At 41.5% G+C, this 27,135-nt stretch overlaps 2 protein-coding genes and 1 long non-coding RNA gene across 9 annotated transcripts in view; 1 reads left to right on the forward strand and 2 right to left on the reverse strand.

The window, feature by feature from the left end:
• Positions 1–4,763: 4,763 nt before the first annotated feature.
• LOC106043504 (uncharacterized) lies at positions 4,764–8,051 on the reverse strand. The gene is made up of 3 exons (XR_010833475.1): positions 7,697–8,051; positions 7,326–7,407; positions 4,764–5,966 (listed from the first exon to the last, which is right to left on the reverse strand). It is a non-coding gene; the product is annotated as an uncharacterized lncRNA (long non-coding RNA).
• An 80-nt stretch (positions 8,052–8,131) lies between these two features.
• Positions 8,132–13,891, forward strand: TRIM59 (tripartite motif containing 59). Of its 2 annotated transcripts, none has more exons than XM_013193038.3 (3): positions 8,132–8,435; positions 9,445–9,581; positions 10,593–13,891. In XM_013193038.3, the coding sequence occupies exon 3, from the start codon at positions 10,596–10,598 to the stop codon at positions 11,829–11,831; it is 1,236 nt and encodes a 411-aa protein (XP_013048492.2). In that variant the 5' UTR covers positions 8,132–8,435; positions 9,445–9,581; positions 10,593–10,595; the 3' UTR covers positions 11,832–13,891. The 2 variants fall into 2 exon arrangements, with proteins under 2 accessions (XP_013048492.2, XP_013048493.2); XM_013193039.3 differs by lacking the exon at positions 8,132–8,435 and adding an exon at positions 8,753–9,113.
• Positions 13,892–15,410: 1,519 nt separating this feature from the next.
• Positions 15,411–27,135, reverse strand: part of SMC4 (structural maintenance of chromosomes 4) — a 36,807-nt gene continuing 25,082 nt past the window's right edge. For all 6 annotated transcript variants that reach the window (XM_048059347.2, XM_048059350.2, XM_048059346.2 and 3 more), the window contains 12 exons: positions 26,163–26,324; positions 25,285–25,510; positions 25,107–25,186; positions 23,884–24,036; positions 23,610–23,736; positions 22,026–22,215; positions 21,541–21,685; positions 20,693–20,866; positions 19,306–19,488; positions 17,963–18,195; positions 17,150–17,333; positions 15,411–15,774 (listed from right to left, as the gene is read on the reverse strand). In XM_048059347.2, coding sequence (XP_047915304.1) covers positions 15,601–15,774; positions 17,150–17,333; positions 17,963–18,195; positions 19,306–19,488; positions 20,693–20,866; positions 21,541–21,685; positions 22,026–22,215; positions 23,610–23,736; positions 23,884–24,036; positions 25,107–25,186; positions 25,285–25,510; positions 26,163–26,324 — 2,031 coding nt within the window. In that variant the 3' untranslated portion in view covers positions 15,411–15,600. The remainder of the gene's footprint in view (positions 15,775–17,149; positions 17,334–17,962; positions 18,196–19,305; positions 19,489–20,692; positions 20,867–21,540; positions 21,686–22,025; positions 22,216–23,609; positions 23,737–23,883; positions 24,037–25,106; positions 25,187–25,284; positions 25,511–26,162; positions 26,325–27,135) is intronic.

The raw sequence follows: 27,135 nt of genomic DNA on the forward strand, positions 1-27,135 counted from the left end.
CATTGCTGTGATACGAGTCCCAGGTTAATTTTCTGCTTACGTGCAATGTTGGATACGTTTTAGCTTCTGACTTTACTGAGTGGTGGAAATGCTTCATCTGCAGAAGGAACTCAGAAGGAACTTTTTCTTTTTTTGGGTATGCTTCTCAAGCTGTCCATTAGCAGAATGCTGCTCTGTGATAATGAGACTCTGTAATCGTGCAGTTGATAACTTCTTAGTCACTGTTCAATTCTAATATAAATAACCAGACGTGCAGAGGTGAGGTTGTACACTAATCTGCCTTGTCAGTATTTTGAAGTAGAAAACTGACTTTTATGTTGAACTTAAGATAGTAGAGAGCTGGAGAGGAGGAAAAAAAAGACCCTGAAATGTTAAAAGGTCAAAAGTTAATCCCTAGTATAAATGATTCCAGGTAGAATATTTACTCCGAAGACCAAATAGTTGTCCTGGGGTTTTAGGACTGGACTTAGCTGACTTAGCCAGGAGGAAGAGTTCTGTGAAGGGAAGAATATTAAATTTAATCTGAACAAATAGCTCAAGAGAAGCTGACCCTGTTTCTTTCTCTCCCGCTACTGGATGTGGAATAGCCCCTGATTGTGTGAGGCGTTTCAGCATAGGAGAGCCATTCACTGGAGACATGAAGCTTGAGCAGAGAAATACCTTTCATCTTTCCTTCGTACAGCTGTATCATTGGGTGGATCACGAGTGTTCCCAGTAAGTTGTCTATTTCTGCTGTTTGGGTAGTGGAATGGGCTGGGCTTGCTATTTTAAAACAACTTCTGGGTAGCGTGTTAAGCTACCAAGCAACATAAAAGGATGACAAGAAAAATTACCTGGCAGCTAAGGTAACTTGGTCCTGAGGAAAAGACCCTGATCGCTTCTCTCTAACAAGCGATCTGCTTTCATACAATTTCAAAACCCTCCTGAAAACAGTGAATGTGCCAGGAAGAAAGAGGGGGGTGCCTTTTTCTAACTGACAGTGAAGAAATCTGCATGTATTTGTTAACAACTCCTATCATACCGTTTATTGCATAACTTACTGAATTGCTTCAGCTGTTTTAAAATTAAGAATGTCTTCATATTAATACTTGCAGACTCTTTGCCACTTTTAACTATAAATGTTTCCTCAACTCTGCGTGTCACCAAATTACTGGCAGGAATGCTGGTCACAATGCTGGAAACAATTACAGAAGTCATGCATCTGGATCAAATAGACTTTATGAAAGGAAACTTAGTAGCAGAAAATGTGTAAAGTTTACAAACTCCTAGTAGTAGCAAGTTTTAGCTACTGCCAGAGTGAAACTTGGAAGGCACAGGCTTGGTTGAAAGAGTTAACATTGTTTCAGTACCTACAGAATAGTGACTGGAAACTTAATTTCCATAAAGAAATTCCATTCTTACTTGTAAATCCTGTGAAATGGGGTTCCTCTATTTATTCTGCTTCTTTGGTGTGTGCTCCAAAGGTAAAGAGACCTCTACGTATGACAGTTTTAATAGCTTGAAGAAAATACCTTTGATAGACTTCTAAGTGTCTATAAAACAATGTTAGTTACTATTACTAGAAAATGAGATGTGGGAAGCTCTAAATGCAATCTATTGGTAAATCCATTACAGAAGCTTTGCAATTTGATGGAGAAGCATGTGGTCTGGAGTCAGGTTTTGTATTGGCAATGCTAGATCACAGTAAGAATGTCATTCTTTGGTAGTTTTTAACATTAAATGTTGTTCCATCTTGAGAATTATTTCTTTTAAGTACATAATAATAAACTGGCTATAAACTAATTACATTCTGTTCTGATCATCGGTTATTTTGTAAATTATCAACAAAAGCTCCCTTGGTTGGGCTGCTACTTCTGTAACTTGTTCCTTAAGACTTTCAAGGTGGGAAGTAGTAGAGGGGAAATTATGATAATTTTTTTATTCAGTCTTATGTAGTGCCTGTACCCCAGAAACAAAATGACTTCCAGGTTGCGTGTCTGTGCCGTTTGGACTCTTGGGCACTGTGGATTACGAGGAGGTGTTTCCTGCTGTCGCAGGGGGCTTAGCGTAGGTCCCTTAGTAAAGCAGCAACATGTTCTCATCCGTCACCACAGAAATTAGAGTATTGAGGAGGTGGAGAATCTTCTTTCAAGAAACATGAAATCGAAACGTAGACCTTCATGAGCTTGGGGCAGGGGAGCGGGGGAACATTCCAATACCATGGACAGCTACAGACTTCGCTAGCCCAGGAGCCATGGTTATCTCCTGTGCGTGGAAAGAGGAGCCCATGTAACTCTAGTAGTTGGTTCGGCATTGAAATCAAGGCCGAAGTCTGAGTGCTTCATCAGCTGCAAGGGTTTTTTTTGCAGTGACTGTCTGTTACCGATCACGTTCTGTGCATGGCTCTCACGGTACGAAGCTTTAAAACTCTTGCCCGAGCAATACCGTGACGGTAAACTTTTGCTGCATCTGTTATGTGCGGTTACTCCCCTCCTTACAACCTTTTTTTTTCCATAGCTACATGCCCAGTTTGCTTCTTTCTCATTTAAACTGTTTGGAATCTGTCACTCTGACAGCTTTGGACCCCTTTGCTCAGACCACGCAGTTCATACCTGGTGTTGTACTGCCTTTGACAGTACTGACTTGTAACGAACCAGAAGCGTGGTAGCCAGCAATTAGACTTCTGTGGTGGAACCAAAGCGTCAGGGTTGCAGCTTGGTTGTATCCTAGGCCTGAAGAAGCGTTTCCTTGCCGAGTGTTGCATTTTCTCCAACTATATCACTTGTTCTTAGCGTTTTCATCTTTCAACTGCTGTTTGTGTGCATTTTGCCCCGTGGACACCTTTTAGAATTGTGTAAATACAGGAATACAGACTTCAGTGGTTTGCCCCCTAAAAAAGTATGTTCCAGATTGATTTGTGCTGAGACAAATGCTGTCCGTGTTGCTGTGCCTATTTTATGTTTGTGGACTTGTGGGATACCTATTTTTTACTAGCTACTTGTCTTCAAAACTTTGTTACAATTTTCATATTTCATCCAATTTAGATCGCAGAAACGTTCTCTAGCGGGTTGTTACTGCCGCAGATCCTACCAACACGGTTCGAAGGGGGCTGTCTCAGGTTAATGCTGTCACAGGGGCTCTGGCGCTAGCACGTTGCAGACTGTCAGCTGTGCAGATAGAGCAGTGGCCAATTGTTCATAGCAATTTGTCAGATGCAGAATTCTGCTCAAAGATACAACTTGTTCCCTAAATTTAATTTGCAAAGATTTGCACTGTGATGCAGTTAATGTAATGCTAGCAACAGAACATCCGCGTGGTTGCAGCCTCCTTTGTACATCAGAGAGAAGGGCAGAAGAAACTTTTGGATGTAAAGATTTGTGTATCTGGCTTAGTATTTTTCTTGTTCAAATAGTAAATAAAATATTTAAGATATTTCTGTAATAGAAAGTAGATTACAGATCTCTCAGTGATCAGTTAGTGAGTGCTCGCATTCTGTGTGGAGGTTCATCTCTGACTTTCTGTGAAATGAGCTATCACTATCTTGACAAACTCACATCAGCTGGTTCAGTGATGACCCGTCTGGCACGATGATGTGCTGTAATCCTCCAGCCAGTACATCAGTCCTCTGAGAAACGGTTTTCTGGTTTGGTTTTTAGCTAGGTACTTAGCAAGCCCACAGAGCTGCGCGAGCATAATGGAATCGCAATAACTGTGTGATAGGCGCAGACCGGCCTGAAACTGCTAGGGGAGGTGGAGGCAGGGGGCAAGTCCAGCAGAACCTGCAGGTCCTGTCCCTGGTACCGTGAGCAGGCAAAATGAGCGCTATTGTCAGGGATCTGTCCACCTGTAAATGAGGGGAAGACCAGGATTTAAAGAATGATTTTTGACTAAATAATCAATTTCTAAAACCTGGTGATTTCAGCTAAGACGGTTTTCTGCCTTGAAAGGATGAGACTGTAAGGTGGTAAAAAGTAAAGGGGGACCTGCAGGCGGCAGTTCACCCCCAAATCCCTATGAAACTAATGCTGACAGATGTACCGGTTATTTACATGGCAAAGTAGGAAAGCAACAACTAGCACCAGCTCTGGATTGATCATATTTTATCTCATGCCAAGCATGATAGGAAAAAATGTACCGTGCACCTGCAGTCTTGTAGCATCCTCTTTGATCTGTTCCTGGGGAAGGTCTGGGCGTGTGAAGGGACCAAAGGAATGCTGTTAGCAACAATTCTACTTTGGGATGTACGGAATAGGCAAATGGAATATGAAATGAAGCGACACAGTTTGAGAAAAAATATACCATGTTTGAACAATAAGAAAAACACTTATTTGCAAAACAAACATATAAAATACAACCCTACTGTAACAATACCAATATGCAAAATTGCCCCCATATGGAAATAAAGCCAGCGTAACAAAATTTCTGCTGTTTTAACCTTCGCTGTTTCAGTTCCACAAATCTAAGGCAAACCTAAACTGAACTAATTATTTGAAGAACCATATCTCATATTTTGGAAATTTTATAAGTAAATTATTTCTTATTTTAGAATTAAGTGTTTTGACTTTTTTTCTTCGTCTCACTTTGCAGTACTGCATCTCTTCTGGGAAGGATGCCTTCTTTTGGAAGATTTTAAGACATTTTACTCCTGTTTTCAAGTAAGGAATGACCTAATGTTTCTCCAAACCACTATTTTTATTTTTTTTAAGGAAGGCTTTGTTTTACAGCATCTTAAGTCCCTCTCATGGCAAAGCAAGAATTTTACTGAAAAATTCTGACGCATAAGGTTTGGATAAATATTTTACTGGGTAGTGTCTGGATAGTTGAGTGGGCAGGTCTCAGAGGGCAATGTAGTCAGTACCTCCATGAAGAGAGGAGCTCTTGCCTGCGTCATTTAGCCTTTTCCTCTATTAAATGGAAATTTCTTTCTCCCATGTTGTCTTCGCTGTTTGGGGGGAATAACCCTCTTCTATTCTGGAGTCAGTCTTCTTTTGTAGGATGGGGATCCTCGGGGACATCTGGGCATGTATTTTCTTGTTTGGGAGTCAAACCTTCCTCTAGCTGGAGGCTGGTTTCCTCGTGGGTGAGGTGGGCACCTTCCTCTGCTGGGGGTTCAGCTCCTTCTTGCTTGGAGGGCAGACCTGGTTCTGCTTGGGACTCCGTTTCCCTCTGGAGGAAGGCAACGCATGCGGCCAGGGGTAGGCCAGTCTCAAAGCAGTGTATGTTGTTAGCGCTGCCGTGCTCATCCACAGGGACCGGGTGCGTCTGCTGCCGACTGGTGCTGGCGAGGCAGAGGGTCACAGAAAGATCAACGTGTGCCCAGGCGGCGTAGCTCCAGCCAGTTGCAACGACTGCTAGGGCACAAGCAAGGATACAGAAGTAGAAGCTTGAGCCAAAGACCGAGGAGTGGCCTAAGAGCTGTGGGCGCTCTGCGGTGCGGAGGCCGTGCCTCGTCAATGCCCAGAGACCGCAGGACGAGAGCACTGCCATGGCAGTGAACAGGACAACAAGGCCGTGCAGGAAAGGGGCGGTCACCCTGCCCACCTTCAGCCCCAGGATGTCGAACAGCATGGCCCCGCAGCTGCTGAGGAGGGCCAGCAGGCAGCAGAGAGCTGTCAAGCTCATAAAGGCGAGTCCCGCACGGCCCACGAAGTGGCAGTTGGAAGAGGGCTCTACGTGATTAAGGACACAGATAATGCCCAGCACGAAATGGAGCGAGTCGACTCTGACCACAACCCAGCTGGGGTAGGCTGCAGTCGTGCACGTCACCCCCAGGGCTAAGCTCTGGACTACAGCTGCCTCCAAGCTGCCCCTTCGCCTTTTGCCTTTCTTGGTGTGCAGGTACACGGGACGCATCGCCGCTTCTGTGGAGCAGGACGGCGGCTCGGAAGCGGGGAGCATGGCCACGTCCTGGCCCTCAGCACTGGCCCTGTCTGGGTGGTGGCGCAGGCAGGCCTTGCTGGGTCAACAACTCCAGGAAAAGCACGGTGCTGAAAAACGGAGAAAAGCAGTTAGTCCTGCTGAGAGCAAGTGCTGTGCCTTGAGCGAAAACCCTCGTGATATATGGCCAGTGGTGCTGTAAGCCCAGGCCCTGTATCAGGCGTACTCAGAAGCAACTGGAGCTGCCAGGTAACACGTCAAATCGCACATGATATTCGTATTAGGTCGTCCAAATTAGCTGAGTGTCACTAAAATATTTGTGTATTTCTTCCCCTCTGTCACCGAGAGGGGAATAAAAGGCGTATATTTTTAATCCTTCCACATTTGCTGTTAGAATGCAAAAATAAGAGCAACCTACCTTCTGTGGAGACTGTGTGGAAAGCCAGAGTAGGCAAAGGCATGACCACAAGGAACACGTATTAGAAACCAATTAGATTCAGGTAGCAGAAATAATCACCAGCCAAGAGTTTTTGTAACAAACACCATGAAACAATATAAGAACTTGGAAATGTATACTTCCTTGGAGCCTTTTTCCTTTTGAGCTTGTTGCACGTGGATGACAGCCTTTATACTGCCACAAGTAGTGATAGAAAGTGCTACAGTGACAGAAAGCACTACTCAAGGTGAAAATAGTGAATAATTCCTACATGACAGGATACAAAGAAGTTAAAAGTGTTGGATATTCGATACTGAAGTGGTGTAACTAGCATAAAAATGAATTTAAGGCTCGTATTATCATAATGCATTTCCCTCCACAAAAACCAATTACAGTAGAAATTATAAACTGCATGCCTATCTGCTAAAGTGTGATGGTTAATTCATTATAGTATGATATTTCTATTATTCCAAACACAATTCCAGATGTTTCCCAGATATTTATGTAAGGTCCTCTAAATGCCAGTTTTAAGACAGATGTTTAGGTAACTTTTGAATAATGACGTATTATGATTTACGTTACAACATTAAAGGAATTCCTTTTTCAGATGCACTGTAAAAGTAACACCTGAGAACAACTGTACAGTTTTGGTTTAGCGTAGTTCAATGGATTGTAAATAAGCATGGAATATTCTGGAGTATGAGAGAAGTCTACACATTGGGTACTTTAATTGATTTACCAGTGTAACAGATGGCAGTAAAACACTGTCAGTAACAGTGATCCTAATCCTTTCACTTTCTACTGCAATCTCTGGTTTTGCTCAGCAAGGAGAAGACAAACTCTACAGTCTTCATTATGGCTGCCCATTTTTAAAGTGTGGCAGTGGCAGTTTTGCTTCACTTAAAGTACCTTCACTGCCTTTAGGAGCCAAGGTAGGTAAACAAGCCCAACATTAAACTGAACCTTAATACTTACCTCCTTTTTTTTATTATTATTTATTTGTTTATTTTGTATTTCTCTGATTAGTACTTGCCGAAGGTCTGTTCCTGGTCTCCCTGAAGCAGATGTCAGAAGACTTCTCTCAGTTTCCAGCTTCAGGGTGAATTTATCCCATACTGCGAAGACAAAGGGCTTTGGTAAAGCACCGGTTGCAACACTGACGCAAAGGTGTGGACAAGGAAAACACGGCTGTATGCCGAGGTGTTTCCCTTTTCGTGAACGCCTCATGTTTTTTATTACTGATGATGGTGACCTCAGGTGTGTTGTTCCTGATTCGCCCTTCTCCTGTGTCTTGCCATACACGTGTTTCTTTCCCTCAACCTTGAAAATTCAGTCAAGTATATAGTATATATAGACTTATATATGTATACTTTAACTCCAAATGACTTCTTAATCACAAATTACCTCCTGGCCGCACCCCAACGGTTTGCACTGTTGGCGTCCAGCCCCAAAGCCTCGGTGGAGCCGTCCCAGCCCGCAGGGGAGCTGAGTCCCTGTCAGCCGCCCCGGGGTCCGCTCCCGCTCTGCCCGGAGCCCCCCCACACGCGGCGGGGGGGCCGTCAGGGGCCGTTCCGGACCGTTACCGGCCGTTAGGGGCCGTTCCCGACCGTTACCGGCCGTCAGGGGCCGTTCCGGACCGTTACCGGCCGTCAGGGGCCGTTCCGGACCGTTACCGGCCGTTAGGGGCCGTTCCCGACCGTTACCATTCGAACGGCGCGGCCCGGGGCCGTTGGGCGCCGCCGCCCGGGCGCATGCGCGGCTCGGGGCGCTGAGGGGAGCGGCGGGGCCGGGCCGGCGGCGGTGAGCGGCGGGCACCGGGGGGGGGCTCTGAGGGGACCGGGGGGGCTCCGAGCGGTGCCCCCGGCGCTGGGGCGAGCGGTGGGCCAGGAGGGGTCGCCCGGCGGAGGAGCAGGGCAGGGGGCGTGGGGTGTTTGTGGGGTGGGTGACGGGAACGCCGCTCGGCAGGGCCGGGAGGAAAGCCCCGAGTGGTGGCTGCTGGTGCCCGGCCCGTGGTCGGTCACCGGAGCCGGGAGCTGCACGGCGATGCCGTTCGTCCTGGCGGCTCAACAGGTACTGGAGCCGCAACCGGGCCTTTTATTTCCCGGAGAGTGAGTTCCGTCACCCTTTACTGCGATAACAGCCGGTAAGTGGGGAGACGCTGGCCGTGCGTCGCTTCGCTTCGCTTCTTATTTGGGCTTCCGTGCTGCTGGTACAGGAGAACTTCACGGCCCCCTGCAGCTCGGGGGCTTCTGAGGCTGGCTTGGCTGAAGCGCAGCAGGGCGCGGCGAGGTCCCTTCGTGGTCCCTTCCCCTCCCTGTCAGAGCGCAGGGAGCCCGGCAGCACCCAGCTCTGCCTCACCTTCCACTGTGACGCTTCCCTTGCTTGGCTCGGCTGTAACCTGCTGCCAAACTCATCTTCTAAAACCCTCCGGAGCCAGATGGGGTCTGTCAGCTTGTTACAGCTGATTCTTATTGTAAAGTGGTTACTTACCACCTAACCGCTGCATTCCAGATAGAACTGTTTCTAAACAATGGCTTGCATAATTAACGAAACGAAGGGTGTCTGGCTCTCTAGGTCAGGAGTGCAGTGCTGTCAGTGAACACGCCCTGTTACTTTGACCTGCTTAAATGAAAGCTGTGCTGGGAAAAAAAAAAATACCCGTGAAGTCTGTACAAAGAACGTCAGACTAGTCATTTTTGAAACGTAGCTGTAGCAGGCATGCTGCGTTACATGCTTTCATCTCATCTGTTGTATCGCTCATTAGAAGAGGACAAAATGCCACGAAGTAGGCCTTCTGTTGTTAGGAGATTTCTGAAACCGGGTGTGTTACTGGCACAATTACTCTTTGAATTTTTGTAGTATCTTCTGGTTTGTGATTTGCTTATACTGAATGACTCTCCTAGTGTAAATACCTATGTACACGTGTGTATTTGCTACCAGAGTTGTTTGGAATATTTAAGGAAAATATCTGCTCGGTACGGGAAAGCATTTATGAGCTTCCTGCCTTTTCTTTCTTTCACTGGGAAACTTTTTTTCTTGTTCTTTGCTTAACTCTGCTGTTAGGTCATCTTTATCTTTTTTCCCTGGCATTCCCAGCAGCTCTGTATCTGGTAACCATCTACTAACTTATTTCCCCTGTTGTTCACGTGCAGGCTATTTTCTCCACGCTGCTGCCGGTGATTTAGGCGCTTCTACCTTCTGCTTCCCCAGCACAGCTGCTGAGTAATCATCTAGAACGAACGGAAACAATACAGGGCACCAACGGCGAGGATCACTGCTGGCAATCAGGGTAATGGTTTTAAACTTCTGAGTAACCGGGCAGGAGAAGCCCGGTCTCTGCCCGGCCAGAGGGGCTGCGGGCAGCAGCGCTGCAGAGCGCGGCAGGTCCCGCCCGGGCGGCCTGGAAGGGGAGGAAGAGGGGCGCGACAGGCAGCGGAGCCGCGCAGGCCTCGGGACTGGCCTGACTTGGACTCGCTCCTGCCTCAGCTCCAGCAGCCGTGCTGCGATGCGTGCCTCCGTTAGGGCTGCGCGCTGCCCCGCCAGCAGCTGCTTGCTTTTCAGAGCCTGGAGGTGGTTCGTGATAGTGCTAAGGAAAGCCTGAAATTGGCTCCTTCGTTTTTCTGGTAGCAGGCAGGTACTTTGCAATTAAAACCAGTTTTTGAAGATTAATTTTATCTTGCCTTTTACGCAGATCGAATAATGTAGACACGCTTTGTAAAGAAAATTTCCCTCCTGGAACATTTTGTTTGAAGGGAACTTACAGCCCTACATTTAAGGGGGGGGCGGGAAGAAGTGGTGTTAGACATAGGGGGTTTTTTAAGTTGTATTATTTACACATCTATGGGAGAAAATAATGAATGAGGGTACTTGCTAAGGATTCATGTTTTTTTTTCTAACCATGAGCAAAACCTAAAAAATTAGTTAAGTTGAAGTAACTTTCCTAAGATTCACTTTAATTTTATCAATATATACATTTAAATGTATTTCCTACAGTAATTAATAATTTAGAAAAAACAACACTTATGTAGCCAGTGTATTAGATTAGTTGCTTTTTCTGTCTTTTTAAGGCAGAAGTTGGAAATACGTGAGTAGACAGTGTTCATCTATGTGAAGATCATTAGCTTAGCTCTTTAAACCATCGATCACTTGCATTTTTCATGTTTTTTCCCCTTGGCAATGAAAATGCCAGCGTAGGTTAGGCTACTGGTTATTAAATTTCACATTGAGGCCTTTAGGTTAATAAGACAACTTTAAATGATTGTAAGAAGAGTTCAAATGGTTTTCTCTTTTTCTTTTGTAGGACATGCATCACTTTGAGGAAGAGTTAACGTGTTCCATCTGCTACAGCCTGTTTACAGATCCCCGTGTTCTGCCTTGTTCCCATACGTTCTGTAGAAATTGTCTGGAAGGTGTTCTTGATCTGTCAGGCAACTTTTCCATTTGGAGACCCTTGAGAATTCTTCTGAAGTGTCCAAACTGTAGGACCGTCGTTGAGATTCCCGACTCTGGCACTGAATCGCTGCCTATCAACTTTGCACTGAAATCTATTATTGAGAAATACCGTCAGGAAGATCATTCTGATGTTGCGACTTGCAGTGAACATTATAGGCAACCGCTGAACGTTTACTGTCTTTTGGATAAAAAAATGGTATGTGGTCATTGCCTTACAATAGGAAAACACAACGGGCATCCCATAGATGACCTCTACAGTGCCTACATAAAAGAGAAGCAGTCTTCTGGAAAAATTCTTGAGCAGCTGACTGATAAACACTGGGTGGATGTATATTTGCTTATTGAAAAGCTGAAAGAACAGAAATCCCAGTGTGAAAGCGTTGTTCAAGATGATAAAAAAGTAGTGGTTCTGTACTTTAAGAAACTGAGCGATACATTGGAGCATAAAAAACAAGCTCTGCTCTCCGCACTGGATGAAATCAACAGACAGGTTTTGGAAGAATATGATCCTCTCATTGAGAATTTAAAAAAAATGAGGGAAGAACAGCTTGAATTAATGTCACTGAACACGTCTATTCAGAAAGAAGAGTCCCCGCTTGTTTTTCTTGAGAAGGTGGATGGTGTATATCAACGGATAAAGGCTTTGAAAGAGAAGCAGCTACCGGATGTTAAACCTGTTGAGATTTACCCCAGGGTTGGTCACCTGTTGAAGGATGTGTGGTCTAAAACCGAAATTGGTCAGATCAACAAGATCCTTACTCCAAAAATAAAACTGATTCCAAAAAGGAAATTACAGAGCAAAAGCAAGGAAAAAGAAAGAGGAAAATCTAAAGAACTCCTCCAGGCTGTAAATCCTCTAACAGTCATGCTTCTTTTTGTAATAGTAGCCATAGCTCTGTTTGCATTTCCCAAACTGGTATCGTCATTTGGAATTGAAACTGTTCCCACTTACATTTCAGAATTCTTGCTATCTATTTATCAAGGTTTTTGTGCTCATTTGCAGACTATAGCGGATGCGCTGTGCCGTAAATTTAATCTACTGGTGAGGTTTTTAGGGATGATTGTTCCTCTTTGGCTATTTCAATGATTAAATTAGAACTTACTGCAGGAATCCCCAAGATTTATTTTTAATTGAAGTTTCTACTTAATAGCTGGGTTGTTAAAACGATACGCTTTTTCTTTCTTTTCCATATTCTTCCTTTTTCTGTATAGGTTTCATCATTTAACTCTTAGTTAAATGAGAAGATTTATAACCAAAAAGACGTGTTCATCTGCTCGCACAGCAAGTAGGTAGGTGGTTGGTAAAACTGGAAGCTAGGCAGAAGCAATGTCTGTGAGGAAGCTGTAGGCAGCCTCCTGATTGTAAAAACTCCTCAACCCTCTATGGTTTTTTAATGGTAACATAATCTAATTATGTTTTTAATAAAAACACCACAACATTAAAAGTTTAAAAAAAGCATCTCAGGTGGCAAAGTGGCTGGTCCTAGACAAGTCAGTCAGTTACAAGCTCTGGTGTACGTCAAGCTTGCATTTAGTGTTTTATTGACCTCTTTCTAAAGGTAATTTAACTGACATACCTGATCTGTAGTCTTTAAATCGTATATTAATGGACCTCGTTTTCATTTTGTATGTTTCTGGTTACTAGTGCCATGATTTCATCCTTTTTTATAATGTGTTTTTTAAATCTCTTTTAAATAGTTATCTCCAGTTTACAGAGCGGTGTCTGCAGTACTTGTGGTAAAGTATTGCGTGCAGGTTTTAGTGCCACCTACGCACAAATCAGGTATTTATTTAGGCTAACGGGGAATTTGCACCACTTCCTAAAATGAGCCTTGAATTTTTGCTGAAAGAATTAATATGTAGTGAAAACAGATACATATTGCAGTAAGTAGCAAAACTCCCTTTGAAATCGGTGGTGTAAGGATTTCAAATGTCAAGAGCCCTTAAATATCTTGAAAATGAGTAAATTTTCAGGCTTTCAGCACAAATAATGGAGGTCTTTACCTTGACCTAGGAGAAAAAATGACAGCATTTTGTTCTGCAATCAAATAATCAGTACCATGCTTTACTTCTTTTGAAGAGGTACTAAGCTGTGCTCTGAGAAATTCACAATGGCAGCAGCCCTTGACCTTCAGTTGTTACTGAGTCAGCTGTAATCAAACAGCCTTTAAGCGCTGCCGTCAGAACAGCAGAACACAGAGGAGTTTACAATGAACTAATGATTTATAAAAACCAAAAATGGACTCTTTATACGTCTAATTATGACTTCATAAACATAATAGTATATTTTAGGATAGCAGCATTCCTTGGGTGCTTGATTTATTATTATTTAAAAATATACGAGGTGTTTAAATAGTGATTTAGTTCTGTGGGTAGCCTTTCGCTACGTGACACGTTAAAACCCGTGCGCAAACCCAAACTTGTGTGTTGCTACCAGCAGGCTCCGGTGGGGGCTCCTGCGAAATAGCAACCGCTGCCACTGACTGCAGCGAGAGGTGAGAGCCGGCTCAGTCCCCCGCTGTGATGCTGGTGCGTTCCTTAAGCCTAAGTGAAGTCTGACGAATGTTGATGTCCTGCTGTTGCTGCATTGCTAAAACGTGAGGTGTAAGCGAAGGGCTGCTGTGCAGCACCCTTCTGCAGCTTGGGGGTTTCTGTTGTGTGGCTTTGACTGAAAGGTGTGAACCAGCAGTGCGCCAGAGGAATTTCGGTTTCTGTAATTTGGACGTGCCTTTTAGCGTTACAGAGTCAAATCCCAGTGATACCACCGGTCAGGTTTTGAAATAGTGTGTAGGTGTGTCCGGGGACTGGATAAAGCGGCACATTGATTTCCCAGTAACACTTTGGAATCGGGCTAGTTGTTCTTCTCTAAAACTCTGCTAGAAGGCTGGCATTTGGCGTGTAAGTCTCTGAAATCCTGGTGCTAACTGTATGCCTACTACCACGAGGCTTCTTTTTTTGACTTACCTTCCTGTCCTTTATTTTCCTAACTTTTAAAAATCTTATGAAAATTTTATAATGAAATTTTATTTTTCCAGACAACACGAATTTGTAAGATGCCTTTATCACTGATTGAAACATTTAGTACTTGTACTTATGTACTATATATTTTAATAAATGCACATACAAATAAAATGTATTCTTACAGTAGGGATGGCTAACACCTTGATTTCTTTACTGTACAGAGTCTCCCTCTAATCCTAAACAGAGCCGGAGCATGGGGCTGAGCTGGAGCCATGCGACAGGAGCAGCAACTGTCGTTGGAGCAAGAACGTGGGTATCCGGCAGTGCTGGGTCTGCTTCCTTTTCTTCCCCTTGCCCCATTTTTTGTAGTACAGACGTGGTGAAGGGTCTCTGACGCAGCAAGCCCTTTAGTCGCTTGATGCAGAGTTCGTGTTGTTTTGCGTTATCCAGCTTGGGCCCCTTTCACTTCTGCCCGTTGGCGTGGTGGATTCACTTCGGCTGGGTGCCAGCTGCCCACCCCTCCTCTGAAGGACGGGGCCAAAATTCGGCAGAGGAGCTGGAGGGCTGAGGTAAGGGCAGGGGCGTCACGCAGCAATTACTGCTGCGGCCAAAACCAATTCACCCTGGGGAAGACTAAGTGCCTGCTACTTGGTATGGGAGTAGATAGTGAGAACTAAAAACAAACTGAAACCATAAATTGAGCCCCGAGCTGTACTTCAAGGTGGTCTAGAGTCAGCCTGAGATGGGGAGAAAACGCATGGCTGGCGTTAGGATGGGTAGGAAATGCCTTGTATTTTTGTCTTCTGCTGTTGTGCACTTCACTGTTGCTGCTCTGTGATTTCACGCAGTATTTCACTGGGTGCGCCACTCCCCTATTCAGGACGTGACAACAAAACCCAGGATAAACTAACTCAGGTTTGTTAACTGTGCTTAGTATGAAAACGGCAAAGAGCTGGAAATGTAAACAAGGACTAAGCACAGAAAAAACAAACTGCCGGTCTAGAACTGTGCTTAGCAAGCTTTTCTACTAACAGCCATTTTATACGCACATCAGTGGTTAATTATTTTTTTAAGGCGATAATAAATATTTGGCTAAGCCCTGCTGACTAACAGGAGCGACTTTAAGTAGCACGTAACGTACAATTATTTTCTGACCAAAGGAGATTCTGACATACAGCAGTGAAGCATCTCATCCCACCGTATGAGCCACGTCTAGTTCAGCGATCAGTTATTACTGAAAACGTGCCAGATACTGGCCTGACTTGTGGAGTAACACATACAGCTCCAGTACTTAAAGTACGAAAAAGCTCTGACTCAAAGCACACCACGTGAACTGAAGCGCTGATGCCGAGTATGGAAAACTTCCTGTAACAGCTGGGCGAGCGACAGGAGGAGGGTGAGGATTTGAACAACCTTGCCTCCTCAGCGGGAATCGTTCAGCCCTTTGTGAAACGATGGTAAGAGCAACAGGTGAGTTACTGCGGGATTAATAAATAAGCGTGCTCTTTCTTTGATGGCATTTAAAGGCAATTTACTTACAGTAAAACCAAAAAAACAAAACCAGGCCTTTATAACTTCATGCGGAACCCAAGCATTGACATAAAGCTTGCCCATGGAATATTAGAATGCAGCTAGGTGGTGTGTAATTAGAGAAAGCTTTGTTTTTTCTAATCAATTCATATAATTAAGACCCCCATAGACTGTATAATGATGATAAAGGAATTTATTTAGAGACTAGTTTTATTAACAAGCTCAAATAGAAGCCTTAAAACTAAAGGAAAAAAAATCTCAATATACAAAGTTTTATTAGAAAAGACACAGTGAGCAGCAATGAGAATGTAAATAGACATTGAGAAGTATTTCATATTCTTGTTTTCATTCATGCTACTTTTATATTACGTACAACACTGCCAAGGTTCGGCCAGTCCTTTAGATGCAATGACTTTTGGGTTGGTTGCCACGCCTTTTGTGGTATTGTGAGTCTTGTATATTCCAATCAGTCTGTCTGCAATCTCAAACATGTTGTTTCGCAGGGAGATGATGATAAATTGTGCATTTTTTGTTTGTTCCTGAAAAATAAGTTATTTGCATTAGCTCACAGGATTTCAGACAGCTATGTTCTTGCATGGTGTCTGTATGCAGGTTTTAGGAGCTGTGGATGTTGGCGATAAATACGCCGATCAGTCACGGTGTCGTTAACAGATCTACAGCCGATGACTGCTCAAAACCTCACAACACACTCGTAGCTTGCTTGGCTTTCAGCACAAAGCACTGCAGTTGACTTGAGCACGAGCTTCCCCTGTTTTCCTCTTTTACATGACCTGTTCGAGTGAGTTTGTTTAAATATAAACGTACCTAAAGCTTCGCAGACATGCAGTTCATCACAGTTTTAATGTGAACTCCACCAGGCTTACTGAAGGTGGGGGTTGCTAACTTACCTGAACAGCTCTAACAAAGGCTGTGTTAGGGACACAAAGCAAAACAAACCTATCTCCACACACCCTTTGATAAAGGGGACAAGCCTTGAAGGCTTGTAGTTCTGGGACACTAAGGCACAAACAGGTAAAATACCTAGAGTTGTTACTGCTTTAAAAATAAAACCACCAGTTTTCTTTAGGAACCCAGGAGTAACAGTGTAAATTCACAAGTGTGACAGTAATGCATTGCTGAAGCAAAGTTTAAAATAACAGTTGCAGATAGGTATCCTTGAATTGCTTTCCTGATTTTAAGTAGCTAAGTCATAATCTTTGGCACTTCTAGGCTGTTCCTAAAACCAGTGGTTATACTTTGGATAATTCTGAAAATTTTAAGTTTAAATCAGCAGTCAGGAATGCAGCCATGTAAATGTTTGCTCAGCTTAACTATGGCCATGACAGAACTTCTAAGGGCCTGAAACAAAAGGCACTAAGACACAGATCAACGCAGCCTCCTCACTGAAGCCTGAGGGAAACGGCTCGTGTTAAGGAAATGGAAGCATAAAACCAAGGAACCTCGGCCACACCTCAGAGTGAAGTCATGAGCTTGGGTACGTGAACACCTACACTAAGGGCATCTGCGCCGACTAGAGCTGATCAGCGAAAGTGTATTTTAAAGAGGAAGGAGTAACGCAAGGATAGGCTGGAATACAGCACCACCAGCAAGCTCCAGCACTCTTTAGACAGCTTCTGAAACTACAGTCAGAGGGAAGACAACCTGTATATCCTGTTAGTAGCCTCATTTCGAGACAGCAACAAACTTAGCAGCTTAGAAAAAAATATGCAGAGAGCTACATTCTAAGCACCTTTCTGGAAATCTGCTTAGTACGCAGTTTCTGCACAGTTATTTGCAAATAGCACACCGCTCATAATATTTAAGTCTGCTTTGTAACGGTGATACCACTTTGTCTTTATGAGCAGAGAAGAAAAAATCTTAGGAAAAAATAGACTGTAGTAGTTAAATACTTACATATATGTAAAATGCTACAATAGACACATTTTTGAAGTCAAGTGCTGCATCAATCTCATCCATAAAATAAAGCGGTGTTGGCTTGTAATGATGAAGCGCAAAAACTAGAGCCAGTGAACTTAGAGTCTTCTCTCCTCCTGATAAGTTAAAGATCTTCTTCCAACTTTTCTTTGGAGGCCGAACACTGAAACAAGTTAGAGTTTGTGCATTATTTCTGTTCACAATCAAAATAAACGTGCTGTGTGAAAAGCGAGTCTGGACAGGAGGGAGTTCTTGGAAGACACAGGCATCTAAAGAAGCCAGACAAACCGTGGATGAGCTGCTTGATGCTCAGTCCTCCACAACCGGGAGGCACTGAGCTGTTCACCACGGGTAGCTCTGGGGGTGCTCACTCAGCTGTTCTCTGGGGGAGGCCTAACACTTAAGAATTGCTATTTAATTACCTTTCAAAAGTACTATTCTATTAAGTATTGAATGTACTCTTAGGACCATTTAAGACAGAACAATCCCCACTTACCCATATGACTGACATGATTCCCTAGGCAGAGTTAAACGACTTGGGAATTAACAAATCTGGGAAATCACTTCAAAGTCAAAGCTTTCTAACTGCTGCTAGTTACTTATTTCTCCAAGCGAAACGAATCTCCTCATTCTTCAATGCTAAAAAGTTTTGGCTTCTGTCAGCATCTCCCAGTATTTGCTAAGAAGTAAGACCGCCTTGGTTTGCTGATGACCACAGAAAATTTACTTTAAAGAAAGTCAAAAAAGCAATAAAGCAAAAGAATTGCAGCAATATCAAGTATTTTGACAAACCTAAACATGATTCCCTCGGAGAACGGATCCAGGCTGTCTACAAGTTCCAATTCAGCATCTCCTCCCAAAGTAAGCATCTGGTAGTTTTCCTTCAGTTTATTCGTTATTACGTTGAATCCTGCCATAAATTCATTTAGCCTTTGTTTCCTCAGATCTTCAAAAGCTTGCCTAAATTTGTCTCTCTCATTGGTAATTTCATCCAATTCAGCCACACGTTTCAAGTATAACTCTTCCTGTAGAAAAAAAAGAAACACAAAACAAACAAAAGTGCAGTTAAAGAAACTGTCTCTATTTGAGATTTTAAGCTTTTTTTTCTTTTTTAATATTTGAAAACTCATTTTCCCCTGAACGACTAACAGCTTTGAAACAAAAAAATAGACAAGAACATACCCTCCCTTTTTTATTTGTTCACTTCTAAAACGGACTCCTACAGCCATTTAATTAACTTGAAGTCCTCATTAAACGAGTGTCTATTTTAGTAGCTCTGTGCTTCAGGTAACCTTATAGCTCACGAACTCTCTGCTCGTAAAAACTATGCGTAGCTGGTGTAGATCATCTCTCAAACATTCTGCAGGAATATTAAAATCCTTCTGGCTCCACTTTTAAAAATAACTTATTTTGTCTTTATATTTATTGCCAGCAATGATAATGATCTTTATATTTTTGTGAGATGGCTTTAGAGAGCAGATAGAAAATCCTCATTTAAAAAAAATAATCTGTTGCACAGTCCAGCAGCTTGAAGTGAGTACATGAGGAGAAAAAGATCTTAGTACAGTGTGCATCTGTCCAGTCAAAACTAGTTGACTCTAAATAAACAAACTTTCACATAAGAAACTTGTCTTCACCTAGCATCTATGGCATCAAATATACAAACAGTCTGTAAGCTCCTAGATGCAACCTTCACAAGTAGCTCAATATGAGCTAACAAATATCCTGCATGCTAGCAACAGCACGGCATGCAGAGGAGAAAAGGGGAAAAAAAAATCAAGTGTTCCATTTTAGTTTTCAGGCGCAACACAAGGGAAATGAAGAACAGGACCACATTTTCCTTGTATGCTTATAGGTATTTTCCCTTCTCACTTAGCTAAGGAGTGTATTTTTGCATGTAATTCAAGCGCAAGATCCATTTGAGCAGTCACCTGAAGAAAAATGCATGATTGGAAAGCTATCTCTGTACTTCACCAATTAATAATTATATTAATATCAAGATTTACGCACTGGAAAACATAAAGCCACGTACAGAGCCTTGCCCTAGCGGAGGGGTGTACCACGCTATTGCGCTGACAGGCAGTGCAGTATCAGAAAGGCGAATCCTACCACTACACGATGGTCATTCAGCTTACCTTCTTCCTGAATTCTGCAATAGCACTGAGGTTTGGTTTCATTTCATGACACTGCGCTTCCAGGAGAGCTATCTGATTGGTGATAATGTCTGGATCCTTGATAGCCTCAAGCTCTTCTTGACTGAGCACTGGAAGTTCTTCAGGTGGCTTATCTTCTATGACGTGCAGTGATAATTTTGATATCTAAAATTCAAAAAGTTACAAGAAAACTTTAAAGATCACATCAGTTATCACATGAACATGTTTCTATAACATTTTCTGTATTAGTATATAGTGAACCTTCCAAACATTCCAAGTTTCTTCACTTAATTCTCTTTAAAATGAAGATTTATTTTTAATTATCAGCTTTAAATTTGGAGTAGGAAGGACACATAATACAATGACAATGTATCTTTATGATCTCCAAAATTCCAACTAACTGACCTGTTTTTCCTGAACGTGTCTCTCTGTGCACATGCCTGATCTTTGCTCTTTCCAGAAATCAGGAAAAACAAAACAAAGCCACCCCTACCATAGTCTTTTGTTGACTCTCTACACTCAACTAGCCTGTGGGCCAAAAAAGTCAGGATTCTGTGCAGAATTGCTTCCAGAAGAATTTAAAAGCCCTACCCCAAAGCTGATCAGAGATGTTTTTGATGAAATTAACACACCAAGAATCAGACAATGCTCAAAACTGGTTTGTTCTAAGAACTGAAACAGTCAAAACGGACATAATGGGCTTTGAGTGGCAAGCAACAAGGTCTGTAAAAAGGCGACCTCTGTGTTCACACTGAGTGTGGGCTGTCAGCAGTCCTGCTCCAACCCCAAATCCAAGAAGCTAGCTGTTGTAGCACCTCGAGTTCATAATTCCTTGTTCCTACTGGCTCTGAATTAACTTATGAGCTGGTTCAGGCAGTGAACTCTGACTAGCAGAGTTTCTCCCTGGCCCCACTGAATTCCTACTGGCCCACATATCTACGGCGAGGGAGTGAATTTGCTGCACCAAATGGGCTGCAAGTTTCTGGTGAGATGTTTTCAAGGGAAAGGTGTTAGTGTGTTCTAAAGAGCATTTCAGTGGATACAGCACTGAATATGGTTATATATAACCTGCCTTTTAGTTATCAGCGTCACACTCCTCAATTTTCCTTCAATGCTCTTAATTAGTCTTAGATAGTGTTACATCAGTTACAGGTAGCCTACCATTCTTTCTTAAGTAAAAAAAAAGTCAGAAGCTGAACCATTTCATGCATATTATCTTTTTTAGAGTTGGCTTTTACAGCTCAAACACCAATAAATCATGAGCTAAATATCATTTTTTGCCTAAATTATCTGTTTTCTACTACACGGTAACATATTAGTCTTTTGGGATCTCATAGATCAAGTTCTATGAACTAAACAATTTCCTTACCTCTTTTTGCCAGTATTTAACCTTTGATTGGTGTGTAGAAATATGACCGTCAATTTGTTCGATTTTAAGTCTTACACTGAGAGCTTCCCTTTGAAGTGCATGTTCATCATCTTGAATAGCACTTATCTGCTGGAGTAAACTGCGATGCTCCTCCTGAACTGCTGGCAGTGCTTCCTACAGAAATGACAAAAGAAATGCATTAATCAGTTGCCTGTGAAGCATTACCAGTTTCTCAGGTTTGTTTTCACTATATTATTCACAGAGCTTACTCTCCACAGTCTTAAGTATTGATGTAACCAAATACACTCTTGTAATTAGGTTGACCTGATCCCTGAATTCTGGAACACCACTTGTGAAAATATGCCACAGATTACGTTTTTAATCTAGATCTGGATTAAACAAATCCTTACCTGAAGATCAGACCATTTACTAGGACTGTTTTATTTTTTATTTATTTTTTATTTAAAGATCACCTTTCATTAATGATTATTTTTCATTAACGATCAATTTTGTAAGAATGCACACAATATATTGTTGGACAGAGAAAAGAACATTCTTTGCTGTTTAATTCTCATATGAATTTTTGGAGAATGAGTAGTAGAGTAACTTAGAAAAAAGGCATTTTAGGACAGTGTCATCAAGTCTGAAGTTCAAACTGCTTTTTAAATGAAGCTACCAGCTAATGCAACCAACCCATTTCCATATGGCTAGGCCTGCCTGGAATGTCTCAGGATGAAGTTTAACAGACATCAGCAATTAGGACACCTTTGGCACAACAAATACTATCTACAATTTATTTCAGAGTGCATTCTCTATGAAGAAATACACCAAATAAACATTATGCTTACTTCAGCTTGCCTGCGCTCATTCATAACCTCAGTGGCTTTGTCTTCTAGCACAGTCAACTCTTCTGTTAAGTCTTTAATTTCTTTCTCATTATCTCCAATTTCCTTCTCAGTGCGAAGAACAGCCTCTTCAGATTTTTTCAGGTTTCTGAATGGATACCAAGGTATTTGTATACTTTACACGAGTGCAAATACGACATAACGTAATCCAGAAACATGATCTTAGAAAGCTTGTTCGCTAGCTGCTGATAACCCAACACGTTATAAATAGTCTCAGTTTGAGGTGAGTCAGAGGTAAGTCAGTTTAGAGAAAGAGCTTATGACCTCCTTCCCTCAGTTTTCCTCTAGCCATAAAGAAGTGAGCACACATCTCCTCCGGCCTGACAGATCTCCCCCGTGAAGATGAAGATTTAATGGTAACCAGACGTGACTTGTGGCTATACAAAATTGCTAGGCTTTAAAATTGAACACATCGATGTCTACCATACCTTTGTGCGCTCTTGATTGCCACTTGGGCTTTAGTAATAGCTGAAGTATGTTCATCTATTTCTTTGTTGATCTTATCAAGTTTGTCTTGGTGTACTTTAAGTTTTTGATTATTGGTATCAATTATGAGCTTATGTAATCTTTTAACTTCGCTTTCCATTTTACCAGCTTTTTCAGCAACGCGCTCATAATCTGTCACAAACAAAATGGGGTTAATGTCATTATGCTGTCTCTAGGAGCACCAGGCTGTTGCAATACATCAAGATTCATGTGACAAAAAGCTCTGCTGTGTTAACATCTTGAGAAATGTACGTATTTCTTTGTACTGCAAAAAATGTGTTTTTTTTAATGTGGCAACAAAAAACACTACCCACATCCTTCTGACAACTGTTACACCACCAAAGCATTTTTGGTGTAAAGCATCACTATAATGTTTATATACTACTTAAATACATGTATAATACAGAAGCAGCAACATGTTCCAAGCTCATTCTTTGCATTCCTTTAATTGGAAAATGCTCAAAGGGGTAAAATTATAAGAACTAGTCACTACTGTTCAGTAGCTGGTATGACCACTTAGTTAGATTCATGCCAAATAGTACGATAGCCTACTCCACCTTCAAGGTAGATTTGTTTCCTTGTTCAGCTTATACTTGCAACTCAACAAAACCATCCTGGTGATTTGAACAGCTTTCAAAAATCAAGATACCTGGCACCATGGTATTTTAAGGGGAAAACAAAATAAAAGTCTCACAGTAAGTTTGCTACAGATTTATAATTTCCTTTTGGGGACGGAAGAGGAAAAGCAGAGAGCCTTCAAAGGCAGAGTGCAGTCACCTCTCCAGAGGACTGCACAGGTTTGTGTCTCTCCATCATATGGCAGAAATATCTGAGAAGATATTTATAACCTCAAATTTTAGCGTGATTGAAAAAGTAAAGCATTCCTACACTCCTGAAGTTTATCGTTGAAAAAGAACTGTGGGGAAGGGAATTGTGTTTTTATTGTGTTCATATTATTCCCCAAGTAAGAAATACAACCAAGCAGTCAAGGTTTACTTTCCTAAGCTACTAATTTCTTCAGGGGAATTATTATTGAAGTTTTGAAAGCAAATTCAGTTTCACAAAAACCCTGGGGTACAGCATACCTTCAACAAAATGCACAGTATTTATTTCATAGAATCACATAATAGTCCCATTAGAGCATGGCAAACGGCTTTACTTGACTTTAATGTCATTACTATCCACATTAACAATTCTTACTCCTAACGAAACTAAAAGAATCTCTGCATTCCTACATGTAATAAAGCCAATTAAATAAAATCTAATCAAATAATCGAAACATACTAAAATTTATGTTTACTTCAGCTTGACCGAAACACAAACAATTGCAAGAAAAAGGTTTGGAAATGAGAATTTCTAGAAGAAGTGCTTTCCAACCTCACCCCCAGCCCTTAGAAGAGGTTCCAAACCAAGATGCTGTACAGCACCAATAATCTGGAAGAACAAAGCCGTAGCATTTGCTCCTTTATTAGTAACTGATCGTAACTCCATTTTTTATTTATAATCCCTTTTTCCACAACAAGTACCTTTTTTGTAACCATCAATGATTTTTTCCAGTTCCTTCTGTTTGTTTTTGTCCGGAGCAGTAGCAATTACGTTTGCTTCAAGTTCCTTAACTTGGCCTTTTAGAAGAACCTCTTGTTCAGAATAATTCTACAGAAAAAACAGCTGTGTTAGAACTCCATGCATTAAAAAAGATCTTTGACACTGACAAGGCCTGTATTAACTTGAGGCTGAGAAACTGGTCTCCCGCACATGCATGGAGAAGCCAGATAGCGCCTCAATAAGAAGCTTGTTCACCTGGATACTTGCTGTATACTTTTCTAAAGTATTTCTCATTTCCCGAACATTGTGGCGTAGTTTTGGTACATCTTCTTCGAGTTGCAATTTCTCTTCTTCACACTGTTCTGCTCTTTTGGAATCCTTCTGCAGTTGAGATTCCATTCTACTGATCTACACAAAAATGAGATGTGATCACTTGCCTCGTGTCACCACCACAAAACACAGCATGTTCTCATTCGTGTGCTAGACAGTCTATGATTTCTTAAAGCATGAGATGAAAGTGAAGTAAAAACTTGAGAATTTGCTGTAGCTGGACAGAACACGGAGGCCGACTGCTGAGAAGATCAGTGAGAAGTGAAATAAAGAGGAGCAAGCATAAGGAAAAAGAAGCTGTAGGATCCCTGTCAAAATAGCTTGTAATAGAAAATTGCTTCACGGAAATAAAAAGAGATTAAGCTTGGAAAGCTTAAGTCAGTAATGAAGGCAGAATCCAAAAAAGATACAAGCAGAAGCTAGATGCAATTTCTATTGTTCTTTAGTTGGTAAGATTTGGTGCTCGTTGGATGTTGTGGTAAGCTGGTTTTAGGAAGACAGGCTTCTGCATGTAGTCACTGACTAGGCGACCAAGTCTCGAAATTCACCTTCAAGAGTAGGAGGAGTAGTGGTTCATTTCAGATCTCAGCCCATTTCCTTTTTCTACATATAAAGAACTGCCTGATAGGCACAGACACGGATATACTTCAGCAAACTGCTGTTTCTGTGTCCTCAGAGGTAAGCAGATATTCAACCCTTGTTCAGAATAAATTCAGAAGGCAAGCTGTATTTTGATTTTTTCAAAAATATCCTTGTCATAAAAAAATTGAAGAAGAATTCTGCCACTTCCTGAGAAATCTTATAATGTTACAAAGCAATGGACCAAATCTGTCTTTTGTGCTGCTGAGCTCTGCACTGCAACTGTTCCTTATGGTCTGTCTCTTCCACACTCTCACACTTACCTTCAATTAATTTCCAAGCTATTAAAAGGCTGCACGATGCGACTAAAAATTAAGAAGGCATACAATGGTAGGAGTGTGAACAAGTGTGGGTAAGTGTGCATCAGCTTTATAAATCACTATGAGTGTGTCTTGCATCTTGTTAACTACTCACACAGATTTAAAAGGACATAGGGCATATGTGTATGAACTGCCAAAACATAAGGAACTTTGAAGAAATTCCACTTTTAATTAAGATTATGCACTAACCTCTTCTTCTGAAACATCAATTACAACCGAGGAGCCCATTCTGCCCTTTATTACTTTATTTCCACCACCAGTCATTGTTCCTAAAGTAAAAAAGAGGAAAAGAAGTTAGCGTACTAATTTTGCATAGATATCACCTATGAAGCGCTGAATATCTAAGTGTAAGTTTGCACTTAAATACCTGATTGCTCGATGACTTCCCCTTTCAACGTTACAACCCTCCACCTTTTATCTTTTTGGAAGGCTATTCTGGAAGCGTCTTCCAAGGTATTAACTACCAGGGTATCACGTAACGCAAAGTAAAAAGCCACACGAAAGGTCTTGTCTTCTATTTTCACCATATCAAACAACCGAGGAGCATTTTCAGGGGTTGGGATTTTTTTAAGATGTTTTTCCCATACAGCCATCTACATCAAAAAAGTAAACAAACAAGTGAGAGGATAAATTACGAAGTCATTTCATTATTGTGAGGTACGTTAAGGATTTAAAGCAAATGTAATCATTCTCTAGTTAAGTGTAACAATACTTCTCAGAATGGTAATTAACTGGAAAGCTTCCTTCCTTAGGGATCTCTACTTACTTGCAGCATAATTAAAAACTCACTGATAATTCATTTGTCCCTTTGCTTGCCAAACTTGTTGCTTAAGTTTCATAGTTTACAGTTACTATATTACTAGGATTATTAAATTTGCTAATTTAAGAAAAAATGAATATAAAAATTACATATATATATACAAAATACATAAATAAAAAGAATAGACTAAATGACACACCAAATATTTGTTGTACACATGCAGGTATCCAAAAAGCTTTGTAATTCTCTGTAATTAAACTTTATTTTTTGCTAGTAGAATATTCTAAGGTACCAACATCCTATTGAAATGTTTTATATTCTACCTTTACATGTATTAATATATATGCAGTGTAATATATCAATATAAGTCATATTTATACATATAGATATTAATACATAATATATCTGCAATATACAGTATTAACACTGTGCACCTTGGGGTAAATCAGCAACATAATTTGTTTTACCAGAGTGCCCATACTTACTTTGTCCAAGGCTATAAACGTGGCAACTCCAATTCCTGTTTTCTTTAAGAATTCCACACATTCCTGTGCAATATCAATTGTATCAACAACGATGTAATCTAAGGCACTACAAGATGACGAAATAGCAACATCATACTTTTCATCGATAGCTCCCAAGTCTCCCTAGTAATTGAGAGGTGGTAGGGGAGAAGCAGAAGTACTCTGATTAGCTTGGCATCAAAGTTTTGTCTTGGTATTGAGAGATAAGACCAAAACTTTACATAAAATGAAATGAGATGAAAACAAATTATAAAATTTTTATTTTATTTTTTTTGTCAAAGAACTTAAACCTTAGTTAAAATTTGCAAATTAGTATCACACCTGACCTCTCCTGCACACTGCTACTTTTATATTTCTCACGTACTTGTTTCCATGATAGAAGATAAATTCATATATTTAGAGCTTCAAAAGTGGTAAGCCTGGCAAAGCAATGTGGTAGCACGTATTTACTGTCTGTAGAAAAAGGTAAATTTTATATGCCAGTATTTTAGTGAGGCAGTCTGGCCTAACAAAATCATTTCATATATTGGTCAGCTAGGTCGGACATGACATTTACCAAATGGATGGTTACCAACTAATTCTACCTTCTGTGGTACCAGAAGATAAAAACACCACTCCACTTCTCTGGTATAGGTGATCCTAATTGTCAAAGGAATCAGATTCACCCCAGCTGTCAATCACAGCCCAAACTCAGAAGCACAGGCAGGACCAAAGCACGGGGAGGTTACATGACTTTGTTAGTATACTTGGCTTGAACATAAGCTTTCTCGTAGCCACTGCCTTTCCTTAGTCCCAAGGATAGTGAATTTCAGTAATTTTTTTTTTTTTTAAATTTATACCAAGCCCAGAGGATTTGCAACTCTGTCCAAATTAATAAGAGAACTGAGAAATTCTACCTTTTACTTATATACACAAAAATACTCTGTCGCCATAA

This window comes from Anser cygnoides, chromosome 9 (assembly GCF_040182565.1).
Source record: "Anser cygnoides isolate HZ-2024a breed goose chromosome 9, Taihu_goose_T2T_genome, whole genome shotgun sequence".
In the NCBI taxonomy this organism is placed as follows: Eukaryota; Metazoa; Chordata; class Aves; order Anseriformes; family Anatidae; genus Anser; species Anser cygnoides.

Coding starts and splice junctions, on each gene's coding strand:
- TRIM59 (XM_013193038.3), top strand. CDS start 10,596: ATGCATCACTTTGAGGAAGAGTTAACGTGTTCCATCTGCTACAGCCTG.